Here is a 20,470-nt window from a genome sequence, read left to right as displayed (position 1 = left end):
AAAAAATATTAAATTTTTAAAAGTGATTTATTTTTTATTTTTTTAAAATTAAATATTAGTCTTAGTTCTTAATTTTTTTTGACAAGTTAAGCACAACCATTTAGTTTCTACAGCAAAATTTTTTTGTTATGTTTTATCACTCCAACCAAACACTGTCTTACTATCAGCGAATTTAAGGGCCTTGTTTTCCGGAAGGACATTGATTCTTTTTTGTTGGTTTGCTAGTTAGTACTATTTGGTCATGGACCCACTTTCCTATTTGAAGGTGTTTAGATTCTACAAGGCCCAACTGTGTACATTGGTCTGAGATATATAACTATCGAGTGCAACTTGGACCAGCTCTGTTTTATGCTGTTTCTAATTTGGACTTGGACCTCTCATTGTATATGAACCAGTACCTCGGCAAGTGATTAGTGAGTGTGCTCATGTTATCCATGAGGGACAGGGACCCTTCATTACAATAATTCCTCCATTGATATGATCTATCTCTTTTAGGTAGCGTTTATTTTGATATACTTAGATGAAAATTGAGAGATTGAGATTTAATATCATATTTGTTAGTTTAGAGATTAATACTAAAATTTCAATCTCCATTTTTAAAATTTCAATTTCAATATCTCTAAAAAGTAGGGATACAAAAAACCAAAATTTTTAGAAACGGAAGCTAAAACTTTAATAATATTTTATATCTAAAATACTCTCATTTTAATTAATTAATTCTAATTTTATTGTTTGTGCAAATTAATGAAAATTAAATTAAAACTTCATTCTTATTTTAGTTTCGATTTTTCATTTTATACTAAATACAATACTAAAATTTATTTCAATTTTTATCTCTCAGTCTCTATTTCTCTTTCAAACCTACTTTAGTCACTATCTCCTTTCATTTACATGGTACTGCACTACAGCTAAATACTAATGTTTTTACTTATATATGTGCATAGAGATCATTATCTTTAAGTGTATGTATTAATTTCCGGTTTCATAGGACCAGAAAAGTGAATCATGGAGGGCCATGCACACCTCAAAAACAGCATGCCCCCAACTTATACAACTAATGAATGTACTTTTTAAAAAAATAAAATAAAAGTCACCAAAGTAATGTATAAACTATTACAGCATTTAATTATGGAGAAATTCTTTGATGTTCCAAGAATAAGTCAGTATTCTTACTCTGATGAATTAATTATTTTAAAAATTAGTATTATAGATTTTTTTTAAATTTAAATTTTAAAAATATTAATAAAATAGAAACTAACATTAAATAGGCAAAATAAATGATACAGAACAAAAACATTCATTTTCTTTGAAAAAACACAAACAAAAAATAATTGTGTTGTTGATAAAAGACTATGATATAATATAACGAATTCTTAATTATTTGGCTATATTCACAAAGTATCTGCAAAATTTACTCGTGTCAACTGGAAATAAAAATTTGAATGTATAATTGTGAGCTACTAAAATTTAAGGGTGCTAAGAAAATCAAAGAAAAAAATGCAGAGTCAAGTACATTACATATCCCGCACGAGACGCAAAGGAGAAGGAGCATGAGCCATAGATACCAAAATCAAATCCAGAGAGCCTAGATATAATTAATAAATGCATGCAATGATAAATGATTGAGCTAAGAACAAAGATATCTCTCATCTCATACAGAATATTTTGAAGCTAACGGCTACTTACTTACCTAAGTCTCTTGTTCTATTTAAAGCTTAGCAATAACATCTCGTGACACACTCAGTCACACACCAAGCTCCATTATCAGCTCCCTCCCTCACTCAGTTCTCCAACAAAGGATCCTCGTGATGAAGAGCTCTCATATTTCACGAGCTTCATATTCCTCACTTACAACAACAACACCAACGCTTCTTCATTCTCCTTCAAATACCCCTTCATTCCAAACCATGCACCCCACCACAACACAATCAAAAACAAAAACAAAAGCAAAAACATTCTCGTACTACAACAATAACCAATGGAATCCAAAATTCAACCCTTTTTCCTCACTTTTTTCCTATTCGTCATTCTTACCAAAACCATTACCCATGCAGAAGAAACTCTTGGAACTTATATAGTTCAACTACACCCTCATGGCAAAACCAGCACCCTCTTCACCTCCAAACAAAACTGGCACCTTTCCTTCATTGAACAAATCATCTCTTCCAACGAAGACCCCTCGTCGCGCCTCCTCTATTCCTACCACTCCGCCATGGACGGTTTTGCGGCTAGTCTAACCGACTCCGAGTTCAAATACTTGCAAAATTTGCCTGATGTTCTATCCATTAAACCGGACAGGTTGCTTCAGCTTCAAACCACCTACTCTTACAAATTCTTGGGGCTTAACCCTGCTAGAGAAAACGGTTGGTATCAATCCGGATTTGGCCGCGGAACCATAATCGGAGTTCTAGACACCGGAGTGTGGCCGGAGAGTCCTAGTTTCAACGATCAAGGGATGCCGCCGGTTCCGAAGAAATGGAAAGGTATATGCCAACAAGGACAAGCCTTTAACTTTTCTAATTGTAACAGAAAACTCATTGGTGCGAGGTACTTCACAAAAGGTCACCTTGCGGTTTCGCCTTCGAGGATTCCGGAGTATCTCTCTCCCAGGGACTCCTCTGGCCACGGCACACATACCTCATCCACGGCAGGTGGCGCTCCGGTCACCATGGCAAACGTGTTCGGGTATGCGGCCGGCGTGGCCAGAGGAATGGCACCGGGTGCTCACATTGCAGTTTACAAAGTCTGCTGGTTCAATGGCTGCTACAATTCCGATATCATGGCGGCCATGGATGTTGCGATTCGCGACGGCGTGGACGTCCTCTCTTTGTCAATAGGCGGCTTTCCGGTGCCTCTTTTCGACGATAGCATCGCCATTGGAAGCTTCAGAGCAATGGAGCATGGAATTTCGGTCATTTGTGCAGCAGGGAATAATGGACCTACAGCAATGTCTGTTGCCAATGAAGCTCCGTGGATTGCCACGATCGGCGCAAGTACAGTGGATAGAAAATTTCCGGCTATCGTCCGCTTGGCGAACGGAAAGATTCTCTATGGAGAATCAATGTATCCGTTCAACAGGCGAACGCGAACCGGAGAAGAACTCGAGGTAGTTTATTTGTCTAATGAAGACACAGAGTCTCAGTTTTGCCTCAGAGGCTCTCTTCCAAGGGAGAAGGTGAAAGGAAAAATGGTTGTTTGTGACAGAGGTGTTAATGGCAGATCAGAGAAGGGACAGGTTGTGAAGGAAGCTGGTGGTGCTGCTATGATTCTGGCGAATACAGAGTTGAATTTGGAGGAAGATTCCGTGGATGTTCATGTTCTGCCTGCAACTCTGATAGGATTTGATGAATCAGTTATCCTGAAGAATTATATAAACTCCACTGCAAGGCCTCTGGCTCGAATCCAATTCGGAGGAACTGTGATTGGAAGGACCAGAGCTCCACAAGTGGCAAGGTTCTCGGCCCGAGGGCCGAGTTATTCCAATCCTTCGATCCTTAAACCGGACGTTATAGCTCCGGGAGTTAACATAATTGCGGCCTGGCCTCAGAACCTCGGTCCGACCGGGCTCCCAGAAGATTCTAGGAGAGTGAACTTCTCTGTTATGTCTGGTACTTCAATGTCTTGTCCTCATGTTAGTGGAATAGCCGCGTTAATCCGCTCGGCTCACCCTGCATGGTCTCCTGCCGCCGTCAAGTCAGCTATCATGACGACCGCAGAGGTAACAGACCGTGCAGGGAGACCTATACTCGACGAGGACAAGCAGGCTAGCGTTTTCGCTACCGGCTCCGGGCATGTGAATCCTCAGAGAGCCTTGAATCCGGGGCTAGTATATGATATTCGGCCGGAGGATTATGTGGCACACCTTTGCAGCCTTGGATACACAATGTCAGAGGTCTTTAGCATAACTCATAGGAATGTGAGCTGCCATGAGATCTTGAAGGTGAATAGAGGGTTCAGCCTTAACTATCCTTCATTCTCGGTTAGTTTTAAGGATGGGATGAGCAGGAAGATGTTTAGCAGAAGAGTTACAAATGTTGGGAGTCCTAATTCCATTTACTCGGTGGAGGTTATGGCACCAGAGGGTGTGAAAGTGATAGTGAAACCAAAGAAGCTTTTCTTCAAGAGAACAAATCAAAGCTTGAGTTATAGGGTTTGGTTTTTGTCAAGAAAAAGAGTTAAGAAAGGTAATGGGATGGATTTCGCACAAGGCCATTTGACTTGGTTGCACTCTCAGAAAGGTTCTTACAGGGTTAGAAGCCCAATTGCAGTGACTTGGAAGTCTTAGTAGTAGTAGACTACAACTTAGCCATCGTTTGTTTTGGAGCTTTTATATTATTATTTTTATTTTTTAAACTATCATTATTGCTTCAATAGCTTCATGTCTTGAAGAGTTTGTACTGAACTCTGTTATGAGTTATAAATGATGAATAATTGGTGAAGCCAAGTTCTATACTTCTATTTAAAAACTCTAATATTTGTTTTCCTTCCTTTATACTTTATTTAAAACTCTAATTTTCATTTATCTTCTCCTTATTCAAGTACAAGGTTGGATTCATTAAAAGAATCTAATTTTAACAGTAAAGAGTTTGTTACTTTCACTTTTCTTAAGGTCTTGAAAAATTAGGAAGAGAAAATTTAATTGGTAGATTAATCAAATTTAAATACTATTTAAAGTAGCTGTCAAAATTTTGAAATTTCTTCATTATTAGTTTTGAATATAACTGATTTTACTTATGACAACTACTCAAATGAAGATATTAAAAACATCTTCTTATGAAGATTTTTGTGTTAAAAGTGTACTTTGTTTGTTTAGTCACATTTTAAAAAAATAACACTTTTATAACACATTAAAATCAAACCATACATTTCATCATCTAATGGTAAAAAAAAAACATCTTTATATAAAGATAATAATAAAATCTTCATGGTAATATCCACATTTACTTATATCATTGATTCATTGTACATATTACAAAAGATTTAGTGATAATTTTATCATTCTATTGTTGTACATAGATGACATGATGATTGGTCCAACAAAAAATATATCCGAGATTTGAAGACTCAATATTAGGCTAAAAAATTTGATACAAAAGACGTGAAATTTGTAAACAAGATTTCATAGATATAAATTCACCAAGACAAAAAATGATAAGTAGATTCGACTATCTAAAATGAATAATTTGAGGAAGTTCTTGTGGCGCTTCTATAAGCAAGAGAGTTAGTCAATTTCTATCTCACTTCCAATCAACTTTAAGTTATCCTTGGATATGAACCCTGGTAATGAAACAAAGAGGATAGAAATATTTCAAGTATCGTATTGATTAGTAGCAAAAACCTTATATATGTCATGATCGGACTCTGCAATGATTTTGGCAAAGAAAATCCACTATAAATTATATGTTTACATTTGTAAAAGGTTTAGTACAAATGTGTTGTAATTTTTTGTTGTATTTAAATTATATTAGTCATATTGATGCATTGAGAGTATAAAATATTTTATATAATTATCTAATTATATTTATTATTTTATATGATCATATCATTGTCAAAGATAAATTAATAATGTTCAATTTTATTTTTTTTTTCATCTTCAAAATTTAGTTACTTATTTTATTTTATTCACCATGATATCCAACAATTGAGACAAAAAATAGATTTCTCCTAATTTGGTTTTGTATAGTTTTTACACATACATAAAAATTTGTTTTAATTTTTTTTTTGTATTTTAGTGTTTGTAGTTTTTCCTCTTAGTCCTATTATTTTTATTATATTGTAAAAAAAAACAAATTATAGCATTCAATTATATCCTTTAATTTTAATTGTATTATTGTATGCCATTCACTTTGGCGACTAACACTAAAATATTGGTTAAAAATAAAAAAAAATGAAAACTATAAAATTTTTTTAGTAAACAAGATCAATTACAATGATTGTCATAAATAAATTTTGTCAAAAAATTCAGATGTCCATTTTTTTTTTCTAAAACAACCAGGTCATTCAATATACATACTCTTATGAGCTTAAAAAAAATGATTTTAGTCTTTTTTTTTACTTCTTAAAAAGTTTTTGTTCTTTCCCACCCGAGAACTGTGAAAGTTTAGAAGAGAGCTTCTAGACCTAATGCGAGAAGAGGAATCCGGTAAAGTCCCTTGTTGTTGTTGCTAGTTCCGGTTCGATAGCCACCTCAGTTATAAATGCATGTGGAGGAGCTTTTTTTTTTTTTGGTTTTTTGTTTTTTATTTTTGACGGAGGAAAATTGTCGGTAAAGAATTTTACAAAAATATCGCGTTGCAAGTATAGTTCTAAACCAACAAATTATCATCGGTCAATGTTTAAATTGTTTGTCACTTAAGCAAACTCAATAAAATTAACCAAAGTATTTAAACCTCGGGTCGTCTCTCAAGAAATTGTAGGAAAGTATGTTTATTATTGGTTATGAGATTGTATCTTTTTGAATTTTGAGTTTAATAAGCAAGGAATGTAAATAACTAACAACTAAGAAAAATATTAGCAAGGGTTGAGAATCAGAATTCCTATCCTCATTATCATTATCAATTGTGATGGTAATTGTAAATTGCTCTCACTTAGTTAACCTTTAACAATTAAAGGAAAGTCAAGTGAGCAAATCAACTTGAGTTCACAAGTCCTAATCAAATACTAGAGTTAGTGCAGCTCAAGCCAACTAGCAACTTTCAATCACCAACCAACAAGAGACTTTGACAATTCAAGAGTCTCCAAATTACTCAATCCAAGCTAAGAATACAAAATTCTAATTTAAAATCCAACCAAGCATTTTATCAAACACTTAGTACGCAAAAAATAAAAGCATGGTAAAATTGCAACAATAATAAAATTTAACAACTACCAATTGAAAGAAATTAACAATGACAACTGAAGAAAGTAATAACATGAATATATAAATTGCATTAACAAAGATCCAAAGTATCAAGAGTGCATAAACATAAGGATAACAAAGTGAAGGAAATAACAAGTAGAATTGAAGAACAAAGGTGCTAGAACAATAAATTGCAAGGAATTGTAAATAAAAACAGAAATTAAATTTAAATCTAAGAAGAAATTGAAGTAGAAACCCTAAAACCTAGAGAGAGGAGAGAGCCTCTCTCTCTAGAATTCTACATCTAAAACCTAAAATTGTGTGAATGAAAAAGTGAGTTCCCCTTCCATCTCTACTCTGCAGCTCTAATATATATTTTCGAGCCTGAAACTGGGTCAAAAGCAGCCCAGAAATCGCCCTCAACGAATTCGGTTTAATGCAGCACGTGACGCTCGTCACGCGTACGCGTCAGCCACACGTACGCGTTGCTGGACTCGGCACTGGCCATGCGTAGGCGTCAACCATGTGTGTGCGTCATTTGGTTATGGTTCGGTCACGCGTATGCGTCATCCATGCGTACGCGTCGCTACCAGCTTCTAAAATTCTCAATTTCTTGTGTTCCTTCCACTTTTGTATGCTTCCTTTCCATCCTCTAAGCCATTCCTGCCCTATAAACCCTGAAAACACTTAATAAACATATCACGGCATTGAATGGTAATAAGAGAGGATTAAAAATTAGCGATTTTAAGGCCTAAGAAGCATGTTTTCAATCATAGTACAAAATTAGGAAGAAAACTTAAAAACATGCAATTTACATGAATAAGTGTGAGAATAGTTGACAAAATCCACTCAATTCAATACAAAATAAACTATAAAAATAGTGGTTTATCAATCTCCCCACACTTAAACATTAGCATGCCCTCATGCTAAGTTCAAGGAAACTAAAAGAGTAAAGAAAAAATGGTAGGACTTATGCAATATAACCTATCTATATGAATGCAACTACATGCAAAAAATGCTTCTACCTACTTGGTTAAAAGTAAATAAATCTTCTAAGAGAAAATATAAACTGGATTCCACTAATTTAAATCTTAAAATGAAGTACAAATAGACTTGCAAGAAGAAAGCTCGTGAAAGCCGAGAACAAAGAATCGAGCATCGAACACTCACTGAAAGTGTATACACTCTAATCACTCTAGTGTCTGAGGGTCAATTCTCTCAGTTCTCTACTAATCTTGCTTTCTAAGGCTTGCTCTTCTTCTACCAATCATAAAAAATTTAATGCACAAATACACATATCAAAAGGTCTTTTTAAGGGTTGTAATGGGGTTAGGTTCAAGGTAGGATTGTATTTGGTTAAGTGGACAAAAATTTGAATCCTTGATTAACCTAAACTTCCCACCTAACCTAAGACAATCCATGTAATCTAAATACAAAATTTAACTATCCATTAACTATGTTTACCACATATTCATGCATCCCAATTTTGAGTACAGTACATATGCATTGCTATCACCATTTACTTTGGGGCATTTTGTCCCCTTTTATTATTTGCTCTTTTTCTTTTCTTTTGTTTTTCTCAATGCATATTATTAAGGTATTGAATGCAAGAATATGTGCTCAACTATTTTTTTCATATTTTCACCAAAAATATATAATACCCAATTTCTAAACCAAATATTCCCAAACCCAACTTTCCCACACTTAAATCATGAACACTCTCACTCATCTAAGTTAACCAAGGATTCAAATTAAGGACATTATTGTTTTCCGCTTAAAGTAAGTGATGAGCTAAAATAAAGAATAAATGGGGTTAAAAAGGCTCAACATTGGTTTGCAAAGGATGATGAAAAGAGTAAGGCCATAAGGGTATGTAAGCTCAATGAAACAAAGGCCTCAATCACACATGTGTATGCATACATCAAACAGTGAAAATATAGAATCAAGCAAGACAAAGATCACAATTTTAGAGAGAACAACACACACCAAAACAAAATATTGGTTGATAGATGTAACCAATCAAATAGGCTCAAAATCTTAACTGGGTTTGTGTGTTCTAGCTCTAAGACCATGTTCCAAAATAATTTTTTTCAAGCAAGTTCAACAAAAATTTTAATTCAAATTAGTGAAATGCTATAAAATAGTTTCTTGGAAAAGAATTCATCACTTCAACTGTTCCGAGGGTTACCTGAAAAGATTTGGGTTGTGTTCCTCTATTTGGGCCCTTTACTGGGCTTTCCTGTTGATTTGGCCGAGCTCTTTGAGAAGAGGTTGGATAGCCTGACTTGAAGAGGTCGGTCGCTTTGTTACTGAACATCCCGGATCGGATAGCTCGACCCAGGGTGTGAGCAGTGCCCTTGCTTGAGCTCGGTCTTTCTTTTTGAGGTCGAGTCCTAGTTCTTTAAGACTTCGATCCTTCTCTGGTGAAGTCGAACTCGAGCATTTGTCGACTTCTTTCTTTGTAGAATTTTCCTTTTTTGAATGTGGAACGTTTTCTTCTGAAAGCGCGCGCTTTATATTAGCGCTCTGTTCTTGAGAACGTGCAAGGGTTTAATACCTTCATTAATTGGTTTTAATTGCCCCCGTTTTCCTTGGCTTTTTATTTTGAACTTTACACACAGAAACCGTTTCTCTTCTCCATTTTTACTTGTGACTTCCCTTTTCTTTCTCCCTTTCTGTTTCCTGAAGTTTGCGATTTTCACATTTCTTCCCTGCGACGTCATTTGGTGATTTCTTGGTGTCTCTCTTTGCTCGAAAGGCGATTCTATTCCTCCGTCTTCGATCTTCTACGAAACTTCTTCCTTTGTTCAGGTTGGTTCTTCTTTTCATTGTTCTCATTCTTTTTTCTAACAAGGCTTTGATTCTGACTTTACTGTTCGTTGGGAAATCTTGAGCCTTTTTGTAGTCTTGTGTTTTCTTGTTACTGTGATGTATTTTTTCTGGTTTCTTTTTCGTCTTTATGCATGCTCCTGGTATTTCTGTTGAGGCTTTCTAGGGCTTTGCATGTTCTGCTGTTGCTTCTGGTTATTTTTTTTGAAAATTGTATTTGTTTACTTCTGCAAAGATTGCCCCTTGATTTTTGCCCTGTTGATAGCTTTCCTTGCTACTGAACCTTTGTAAGAGATGATCGATGCTTTGTTTTGATTTACTTTGTTTGTTCGGAGGGGGATTTTATTTTTCTGAAGAAAAGGTTGTGTCTTTGATGATATTTGTTGTTTAGTAGCTTCGTTCGTTGATCAAAACCGGGATAGTGAATCTGGGAGGTAGTTTATTTTGATGATCTGTGGCTCGTAGCTTTTCTTCTCAAAGTGTCGCTTTAGTTAAAAGAAGTCGAAAAAATGGGTTTATTGTTTTCTTGTTGGGACGTATCGAGATGTAGGCTTGTAGGTTTCCTGAGTCCTTGTCCTGCTGACTGCCTCCAAAGGATGCCCCTGGATCTTTTTGGTGTGGGTCCTGGGGTTTCCTTTTGTTATTTGTACTACGTTGAATCATGTTCTGCTATGAGTTGATTTTGACTTTGTCCGAGATGTTTGGGTTAGTAATCTATTTTCTTCTTTCTTGCTGTAGGACTAGTTGACCTCATGTCTTCTCGCAAGAACATTATTGAGTCATCTTCCCAAGTCCCTGAGGGCATGGCTGATTGGGTGGATTCGATGGTTCTTTTGTGTGTTTCTTTGGTTGATTCTGAGTTTTGTCAACAGCTTAGACAATTTCATAGGGTTTGTAGTAGTGGTAGTGAGGAAAAGAACTATGAGCTCGTACCTCCCGATTCTGAGGAAAGGGTTTGTTTTTCTACCCGAGTTGTCGGAGAGCGCCCCTTTTTCTATGCTACGACTTCTGTTTTAGTCAAATGAATATTACTCTTTCTTTTACCCCATTTGAGACCAACTTATTGTGGTCTTGTAATGTAGCTCCCTTCCAGCTTCACCCCAATTCCTGGGGTTTTATCAAAATCTTTCAGTTGTTGTGCCATGAGTTCGGTATCTCTGCTTCACAATCTCTCTTCTTTTATCTCTTTGTTTTGACAAAGCCTGGGGTGGTTAAGAAGAAAGCCGCTTGGGTTTCTTTCCGAGCTTCCCAGGGAAAAAAGGTTTTCTCAATGTTTGATAAATCTTTTCGTGACTTTAAAAATTACTTTTTTAAGGTCCGAGCTGTTGAAGGAGCTCGGCCTTTTTTTCTGGATGAAAATGACGAGCCCGCCTTTCCCTTAGAATGGCAAAAGGATGTGAGGGTATCTAGATATACGTGAGAAATGTTAGATGAGGCTGAGCAAGCTTTCGTGACTATTCTGGAAGAAAACTGGGGGCAGCCTCCCCATCTCGACACAAAGAAAATTTTAACCAACCTCTCTCTCCTCCGAACTGAGCTGGGTAGTGGTCAATTTTTTGATTCTCCTCTTTTGTCTGCTCCTATATTTTTTGCAAGATCTTTCTGATTTGTGACTTGGTTCCTCAATGTTGTGTTTTACTTGCAGAGATGATAAAAAATAATGAATATATGAAGGCCTTCAAAAGGGCAAGGAAGGCTTCTGCAGCCCAAAACGTCTCGGCCAAGGCGGCCGGGGAGGGATCGTCCCAGGTTCAGTCAAAGCCGGCCGTACCGAGCTCACCGGGGGCGAGAAAGGTAATCCCTACTCCCCGGGTTCGTTTGGTCGATCCTCCTCAAGCTTCTGTGGCTACTTCTGGTGCTCCTCCAAACAAAAAACAGAAGACAACTGAGCCTTTTAACCTCGACGCCCCTGATTTTGATGCGGTTGAGTTTGTTGATCAGCAGATTGGTCCTTATGATACCATCCCTACTGACGATGTCTCTTTTCTTCGCCGTTTAGACTTCATTACTCGGAGCAGCATAAAAATGGCACATATGGGAGCTGCTATGTACCGTACTGTCCAAGATCTTCCCCTTCATGCTACCAAGGCCTTTATGGAAGAGGCTAAGCGGGAGTTTGACAGAATGAAAGGTTTGAAGGAGGAGCTTCAAGTGAAGGTGGCCAAGCTGGAGAAGGAGTTGGAGGGCGAGAAGGCGAGTTCTGTTGCTTTGGCGGCTTCTGTTAGGTTGGCTGAAGACACAGCATTGAGGCACAAGGACAACTATGTCACATCCTACCGTGAGGTAATGCGTCTTAGGAAAGAGTTGGAGTCTGCCCGGGTTGATTATGCCGAACTCCAGGGTCACCTTGTGGGCAGCGTAAATGCTGCTTATGAGAACCTGAAGGAGCAAGTTCGAGTTCTTGCTCCCGAGGTCGACCTTACTCTCTTCAGCCTGGACAATGTCGTAAAGGATGGCAAGATTGTCCCTAATGACCTTGATGACGACGATGTTGAACCTTTGCCTGTGCCGGTTGCCAAAGCCACTATTGTGCCGACTTCTTCAACTCCTCCTGCTGGGGTTAGTCATCCCGAACCAGAGCCTGATTGTCAGATATTAAATCGAGATGACGGGACGGTGGATGCTGTGCCCCTCCAGACTCGTCCTCCTTCGCCCCATGTCGATGCATCTTCTGGGAAACCTCTGGATCCTCTTTAGTTATTCTTGGTATATTTGTGTACGGCCTTGCCTGCGGGCTTTTGAACATTTTATTTTTGTAAATGTTGTTTTGATGACTGTTGACACTCTTTTAGTTGCTTGTTTAGCAGCTTCTTTTTTTGAAAAATGAAAAAATAGCTTCCAAGTCCTTGGGGCTAACTTAGGTAGCCTCTTTGAGCTTGTTCTTATTATAACTTCATGTATTTTAATATCATGTCGATCTTTATCTACCTTGGTACCCTATTTTAGGTTTTTGGTAGTGCTGGAGCCTTGTTGCTCGACCTCTTTGGTTTGCCCTTGTATTTCCTGCTTGTGGCTTTGATTCCTTTGAGGCTTCTGAAGTTATTTCTAGTAATCCTGTTTTGTTTGGGCCTTTTGTGAGGTCTCTGTCAGGTATTACTTTTTATAACTTTAGCATACAAAAGGAGGCCGACTTCGTCATGTCAAGTCTTTCTAAGTTATTTTGTAATCCTCTTTCTTGGACCTTGTTCAGGTCTCTTTTAGGGATTACTTTTATAACTTTTATGTTTTGGGCCGACTTCGTCATGTCGGGCCCTTCTAAGTTATTTTGTAATCCTCTTTTTTGGACCTTGTTCGGGTCTCTTTCAGGGATGTTTTAGGCCGACTTCGTCACGTCGGGCCCTTCTAAGTTATTTTGTAATCCTCTTTCTTGGACCTTGTTCTTGTCTTTTTCAGGGATTACTTTTATAACTTTTATGTTTTGGGCCGACTTCGTCACATCGAGCCCTTCTAAGTTAAAGTAATCCTCTTTTATAGGGTTGGCCAGACCTCTTTCCAGGGTTTACTTATAACTTGGGATGACTTGGTCCGACTTCTTAACGGCGGCCAGTCTTTAAGTTATTATTTAGCAATCCATTAAGACCTCGTCAGGTCCTTTCTCCGGATCACTTTCGATAACTTCTTGCATTATTCTGTTTTCATCTTTGCCGATTTGTAGAAGGTGAGTTCAATCCTTGTTTAGTCGACCTTTTAGATGAATTTGGTTTTCATCTCTGCTGGTCTTTATCATGATCGTGCAGTGAATTTTATTTTTCACTTTCTGCCGATCTGTTGCTTTATAATCGTGTGATGAATGTTTCACATTAATGCGTCTTAAAAACTTGTAGAACATCTAAAATATTTTATTTAAAAGAAAATGCAAATATGTACATGTGGAGTTTTTATCCTTTTAAGTCGGATAATTTGTGGATCTTAACTTGGTGCCTCATTAAAAAACCTTTTCAGGAAAAAGAGTACACTCTATGCTGAGATCCCTTACCATTCCTAGCTATAGTACCTTCTTAGGTTGCAGGCGTGCCATGACCTGGGAAGCTCTCGCCCCTCGAGTTCGGACAGTCTGTAGTAGCCTTTCCCAAGTACTTCTATGACTCGGTAGGGTCCTTTCCAGTTTGTTGCCATCTTTCCTTCTCCAGGTCGAGTTGTTCCGATATCATTTCGGATTAGGATGAGATCATCTTCAGCGAAACCTCTTAGCACTACCTTTTGATTATATCTGGAAGCCATTCGACGTTTTAGTGCTTCTTCCCTGATCCGAGCTCTTTCTTGGATTTCAGGAAGTAGGCTTCCCTTTGAAGTTGGGAGTTTTCTTCTTCATTGTAATGGACCACTCTAGGCAACCCTTCCTCGATCTCCACTGGGATCATTGCCTCAGTTCCGTATGCTAATCGGAAGGGTGATTCCTTTGTGGTGGAATGTGGCGTTGTTCGATATGTCCATAGGACTTGTGGGAGCTCTTCGGCCCAAGCTCCCTTTGCGTCTTGTAATCTCCGTTTTAGCCCAGCCAATATGACTTTGTTGGCAGCTTCGGCTTGTCCATTGACTTGGGAATGTTCGACGGAAGTGAACTGGTGCTTTATGTTCAAGTCGGCTACTAATTTTCTGAAGCCTGCGTCTGTGAATTGGGTGCCATTGTCTGTGGTGATGGAGTATGGAACCCCGAACCTTGTGACAATGTTCCTATATAGGAATTTTCGACTTCTTTGAGCAGTGGCGTTAGCTAGGGGTTCTGCCTCGATCCACTTTGTGAAATAGTCTACCCATACTATGAGAAATTTAACTTGTCCCGATCCCTGAGGAAAGGGTCCGAGAAGGTCGAGTCCCCATTTTGCAAATGGCCAATGTGACGTTACACTGATGAGCTCCTCTGGCGGGGCGATGTAAAAGTTGGCATGTTTTTGACATGGTGGACATGTTTTTACGAACTCTGTGGCCTCCTTTTGTAGAGTTGGCCAATAAAATCCTGCCCAGAGTACTTTTTTGGTGAGCGCTTGTGCTCCGAGATGATTGCCACAGATGCCACTGTGTATTTCTTCTAGAACTTCCTTCGTGTTGGAAGTCGGTACACATTTTAACAATGGTATTGAAATTCCTCTTTTGTATAGAGTATTGTTTATGATAGTGTAGTATTGTGCCTCCCGATTTAACCTTTTTGCCTCCTTATCATCTGTAGGAAGTGTTTCTGTTTTGAGGTAGTTAATTATAGGAGTCATCCATCCTTGATCTAGACCTGTTATGGCTAGGACTTTTTCCTCTTTCGAGATTGACGGGTTCTGTAGTATTTCTTGGATGAGGCTTCTATTGTTGCCTCCTGGTTTGGTGCTGGCTAGTTTTGAGAGTGCGTCAGCTCGGGCATTCTGTTCGCGGGGTATGTGGTGGATCTCATATTCCCGGAGTTGTCCGAGCTGTTCCCTGGTTTTACCCAGGTACTTTTTCATAGTGGGGTCCTTGGCTTGGTAGCTCCCCGTTATTTGTGAAGTGATCACCTGTGAGTCGCTGAAGATAATGAGTCTTTGAGCTCCGACCTCTTTAGCTAGCTTTAAACCAGCTAGTAGTGCCTCATATTCCGCCTGGTTGTTTGAGGCAGGGAACCCGAATTTGAGAGAGAGTTCGATTTGGGTTCCTTGATTACTTTCAATTATCACACTTGCGCCGCTTCCAGTCTTATTCGAGGAACCGTCCACATAGAGATTCCATTCTGTGGGGGTTTCCGGGGTGTCTGTAAATTCTGCAATAAAGTCGGCTAAGTATTGTGATTTGATGGCTGTCCGAGCTTCATATTGAAGGTCAAACTTGGACAACTCGACTGCCCATTGTAAAATTCTGCCTGCTAGATCTGTTTTCTGCAATATCCCTTTTATGGACTGATTGGTCCGAACCTTAATGGTGTGAGCTTGGAAGTACGGGCGAAGTCGTCGAGATGTTAGTATGAGAGCATAGGCAAACTTTTCTATTTTTTGGTAGTTCAGCTCGGATCCTTGTAATGCTTTACTGATGAAGTATACGGGTTGTTGCCCACTGTCGTCTTCTCGAAATAGTGCTGAGGCTACTGCCCGATTCCCTACCGCGAGGTATAATATGAGTGGTTCTCCTTTTCGTGGCTGAGATAGGATAGGTGGTTGTCCTAGGAATCTTTTGAAATCTTGGAAGGCTTGTTCGCACTCCATTGTCCATTCGAACCTCTTTCTTTTCCTTAGAGTAGCATAGAAGGGAAGAGATCTTATCGCTGATCCCGCTAGGAATCTGGACAAGGCTACCAATCTCCCGTTGAGTTGTTGTACCTCGTTGACACAAGTTGGGCTCTTCATGTTAAGTATGGCCTGGCATTTATCCGGATTTGCCTCAATTCCTCTTTGTGTGAGCATAAAACCTAAGAACTTGCCAGCTTCTACTGCAAAGGTGCATTTTGCAGGATTGAGTCGCATGCCATGCTTCCTTATAGTGTCGAACACTTGGACCAGGTCGGACAATAGTGTCTCTTCATTTTGTGTCTTTATCAGCATGTCGTCCATATAGACTTCCATGACTTTTCCGATATGATCTGAAAAGACTTTATTCATTAGCCTTTGATAAGTAGCTCCCGCGTTCTTGAGACCAAAAGGCATCACAATGTAGCAGTAGTTTGCTTTTGGTGTTAAAAATGAGGTTTTTTCTTGATCGGGTGGATACATTGGGATTTGATTGTATCCGAAATATGCATCCATAAACGAGAGGTATTTATATCCGGAGGAGGCATCTACCAGAGCGTTGATACTTGGGAGTGGATAAGGGTCTTTTGGGCAGGCTTTGTTGAGATCAGTATAGTCGGTGCACATTCGCCACTTCCCGTTTGATTTTTTTACCAAGATGACGTTAGCTAACCATAGTGGGTACCTGACTTCTCTTATGAATCCTGCCTCTAGTAGAGCTTGTACCTGCTCTTCCACAGCTTGGGATCGTTCGGGTCCGAGTTTTCTACGCCTCTGTTGTACTGGCCAAGATCCAAGGTAGACTGCTAGCTTATGACATATTAACTCGGGGTCTATACCTGGCATGTCTGCAGCCTTCCACGCAAAGAGGTCAGCGTTTTCTCGTAAGAACTGTACGAGTGATTCTTTTATGTCTCCTTTTAGAATCGTGCCAATATTGGTTGTTTTGTCCGGGATGTCTCCGATCTGGACTTTCTCTACTTCACCTTCAGGTTGTGGACGGAGTTCTTCTCGCCTCTGAACTCCACCAAGTTCGATTGTGTGGAATTCTTCTCGTCTGCCTCTGAGGTTTAGACTTTCATTATAATAGTGGCGCGCCATCTTCTGATCTGCTTTTATCGTAGCTATCCCTTCTGTAGTTGGGAATTTCATGCATAGATGTGGAGTTGAGACTATTGCGCCGAGTTGATTTAATGTTGTCCGACCTATTAGGGCATTGTAGGCTGAACTCACGTCGACCACGATGTAGTCTATTTTGAGTGTTCTGGATTGGTTTCCTTTTCCGAAGGTTCTGTGTAGTGGGACGTATCCCAGTGGTTGTACTGGAGTGTCTCCCAGTCCGAACAGGCTGTTTGGATATGCTCTAAGTTCTTTATCTTCCAGACCGAGCTTGTCGAAGGTAGTTTTGAATAAGATGTCGGCGGAGCTCCCTTGGTCTATCAGTGTACGGTAGTGATTTGCATTTGCCAGTATAATGGTGATGACCATGGGATCGTCGTGTCCTGAGATGATACCGGATGCATCTTCTTTGGTAAACGTAATTGCAGGGATGTCGGGCGCTTCCTCCTTTCCTTCGACATGATATACTTTGAGATATCTTTTGCGAGATGATTTGGAGATTCCTCCTCCTGCAAACCCTCCGTGTATCATATGAACATGTCTTTCTGGTGTATGAGGTGATTGCTCGGTTCGTCCAACCTCCTCGTCCCTTCTCCTTTTTCTTTGCTCATTGTCCCGGGTGGCCAGATACCGATCTAGTTTTCCTTCTCTCACTAATTTTTCTATGACATTTTTTAAGTCAAAGCATTCGTTGGTGGAGTTCCCACGGACTCGATGGTATTCACAATATTTGTTCCAGTTTCCTCCCCCTCTTTTGCCTTTGAGTGGTCGAGCTGGGGGTATTTTTTCTGTGTGGCAGATTTCTTTGTAAACATCCACAAGGGACACCCGAAGAGGGGTGTAATTATGATATTTTTTAATTTTTTCCCCTTGTCGATCTTCCTTCTTTTTGGGCTCTTTATCTTTGTCTCGGTAGGTGAATCCGGATTTTGAGGTTTCTCCTAGTCGAGAATTTTCTTCCATGTTGATGTATTTCTCCGCTCGTTTCTGCACTTCATCCAGAGATGTGGGGTTTTTTTTATATGGATTGGCTAAAAGGTCCCTCTCGTAGGCCATTGATGAGTCCCATGATGGCGGCCTCTGTTGGTAGGCTTTGTAAGTCTAGGCATGTTTTGTTGAATCTTTCCATGTAGTTGCGAAGACTTTCCCGATCTCCTTGCTTGATTTCTAATAGACTGGGGGCGTGCTTAGCCTTATCTTTTTGGATGGAGAATCTGGCCAGGAACTTTTTGGCTAAGTCATCAAACCTTGAGATAGACTTTGGAGGTAAGTTGTCGAACCATCTAATTGCTGTCTTTGTGAGAGTTGTTGGGAAAGCATTGCAGCGAACTGCATCTGAGGCATCAGTGAGGTACATTCTACTTCTGAAATTGCTGAGGTGATGGTTGGGATCTGTAGTGCCATCGTACAAAGCCATATCCGGAAGTTTAAAGTCTTTAGGGATTTTGGTCCTCATGATCTTCCTAGTGAATGGATCTTGATCCTTGCGAGAGTTGTCCTCAGGAGTGGATTGAGTAGCTTTAGCTTTGAGATCGGTTTCGAGTTTTAGAAGTTTGTCTTTTAATTCTCGGCGTCGCCTTACCTCCTTTTGTAGATCTTTTTCCCAACTTCTCGTTGATGCTGGCTTTCTTTTTCAAGTTGCTTTAAATGAACTTGAAGCGCTTGTATCACTCCCGGATTTGATGAGTTTTTGTCCCTGTTAGATTCCGGGGTATCTTTCAGTGTCGTGTCCGTGTTTTTGTACAGTGTTCTATCCTCTAGATCTGAATCGTGGTCGTTGTCATGGTCGTCCGCCATGGTGATGGGATGACTTCCAGGTCCCCGGCAACGGCGCCAATGTTTCGAGGTTACCTGAAACTGTAGGTCGATCTCGGACAAGATCTTTTGTGCTGGTCAGAGATGATGTGTCCGGCTGGTGGGTGGCGGCCGGAGCTGTCGTGTCCGACTTGTGGGACTGGTTGCACTGCTGATCCTTCGTCACCGGAGGGTGGAGGGTACCTACAAGAGACTCCGATGCTTAAGTTAGCATGGGTATTAAACAGGTTTTTAGTAGAATCAGAGTACGAGTTATACCTGGGTGCTCCAGTGTATTTATAATAGTGTGGAGTGACCTTTTTAGATAAGATAAGTTAGTTATCTTATCTTATCTTATCTTATCTTTGGGTGAGGTCAGCTTATCTTCAAGGGAACCACCTTTATCTCTATAGGCTTGGACTGCCTTTGGATTTGGGTCGTGTTCCTCTATTTGGGCCATTTACTGGGCTTTCCTGTTGATTTGGCCGAGCTCTTTGAGAAGAGGTCGGATAGCCTGACCTGAACAGGCTGGTCGCTTTGTTACTGAACATCCCAGATCGGATAGCTCGACCCAGGGTGTGAACATCAACCAAGTAGGACATAAATGCAAACAACTAACTACACATGCAATCTATTATGCAATGCAATAACTAATCTAACAAAAAAAAATTAAACATTGGTGTTGAGATAGGAAGTAGTTACCCACGGAAGTCGGTCTCGACCTCCCCACACTTAAAGATTGCACGGTCCTCGGTGCATGCAAAGATGTGCAAGTAGACGAGTTGCTACAATTGATGCGCTTTCTCCAAAGATTGTGCGGCGGGACTTGTTTGTCACCCCATGTAGAAGTTTTCCGTTTCCCTTCTTGGTAGCCATCTGGTGCACGAAATTGTGATGTCCAGGCTCAAACAATCCCCGGTAATGGCTCCAAAGCTTGGTGCTTTGATCTTAATTCATAATTGTCACAACTTCGATACAACTAACCAGCAAGTGCACTGGGTCGTCCAAGTAATACCTTACGTGAGTAAGGGTCGAATCCCACGGAGATTGTTGGTATGAAGCAAGCTATGGTCACCTTGTAAATCTCAGTCAGGCGGATATAAAGTGATAATGTTGTTTTCGAATATTATATAATAAAATAGGGATAGGGATACTTATGTAAATCATTGGTAGGAATTTCAGATAAGCGAATGGAGATGCTTTTCGTTCCTCTGAACCTCTGCTTTCCTGCTATCTTCATCCAGTCAGTCTTACTCCTTTCCATGGCTGGCTTTATGCAAGGGCATCACCGTTGTCAGTGGCTACATCCCCTCCTCTCAGTGAATAATATGCTCACGCACCCTGTCACGGCACGGCTATTCATCTATCGGTTCCCGATCATGCTGGAATAGGATTCACCCTCCTTTTGCGTCTGTCACTACGCCCAGCACTCCCGAGTTTGAAGCTCGTCACAGTCATTCAATCATTGAATCCTACTCGGAATACCATAGACAAGGTTTAGACCTTCTGGATTCTCTTGAATGCTGCCATCATTCTAGCTTACGCCACGAAGATTCTGGTTAGGAGATCTAAGAGATACTCATTCTAGCTTAATTCATGTAGAACAAAAGTGTTTGTCAGGCACGCGTTCATAAAGGAGAAGGATGATGAGCGTCACACATAATCATCACCTTCATCACATTCTTGGGTGCGAATGGATATCTTAGAA

General features: G+C 39.8%; 1 protein-coding gene across 1 annotated transcript; it reads left to right on the top strand.

Moving 5' to 3' along the window:
* LOC107648106 (subtilisin-like protease SBT1.2) lies at positions 1,701–4,446 on the top strand. Its single transcript, XM_016352109.2, has one exon. The coding sequence runs from the start codon at positions 1,979–1,981 to the stop codon at positions 4,283–4,285; it is 2,307 nt and encodes a 768-aa protein (XP_016207595.1). The 5' UTR covers positions 1,701–1,978; the 3' UTR covers positions 4,286–4,446.

The sequence above is a fragment of the Arachis ipaensis genome, chromosome B06, assembly GCF_000816755.2.
Source record: "Arachis ipaensis cultivar K30076 chromosome B06, Araip1.1, whole genome shotgun sequence".
NCBI classification, from domain to species: domain Eukaryota; kingdom Viridiplantae; phylum Streptophyta; class Magnoliopsida; order Fabales; family Fabaceae; genus Arachis; species Arachis ipaensis.
This window is presented reverse-complemented; position numbering and strand designations above follow the sequence as displayed.

What these genes read in the sequence shown, in the direction of transcription:
- LOC107648106 (XM_016352109.2), top strand. Translation starts at nt 1,979, where the DNA reads ATGGAATCCAAAATTCAACCCTTTTTCCTCACTTTTTTCCTATTCGTC.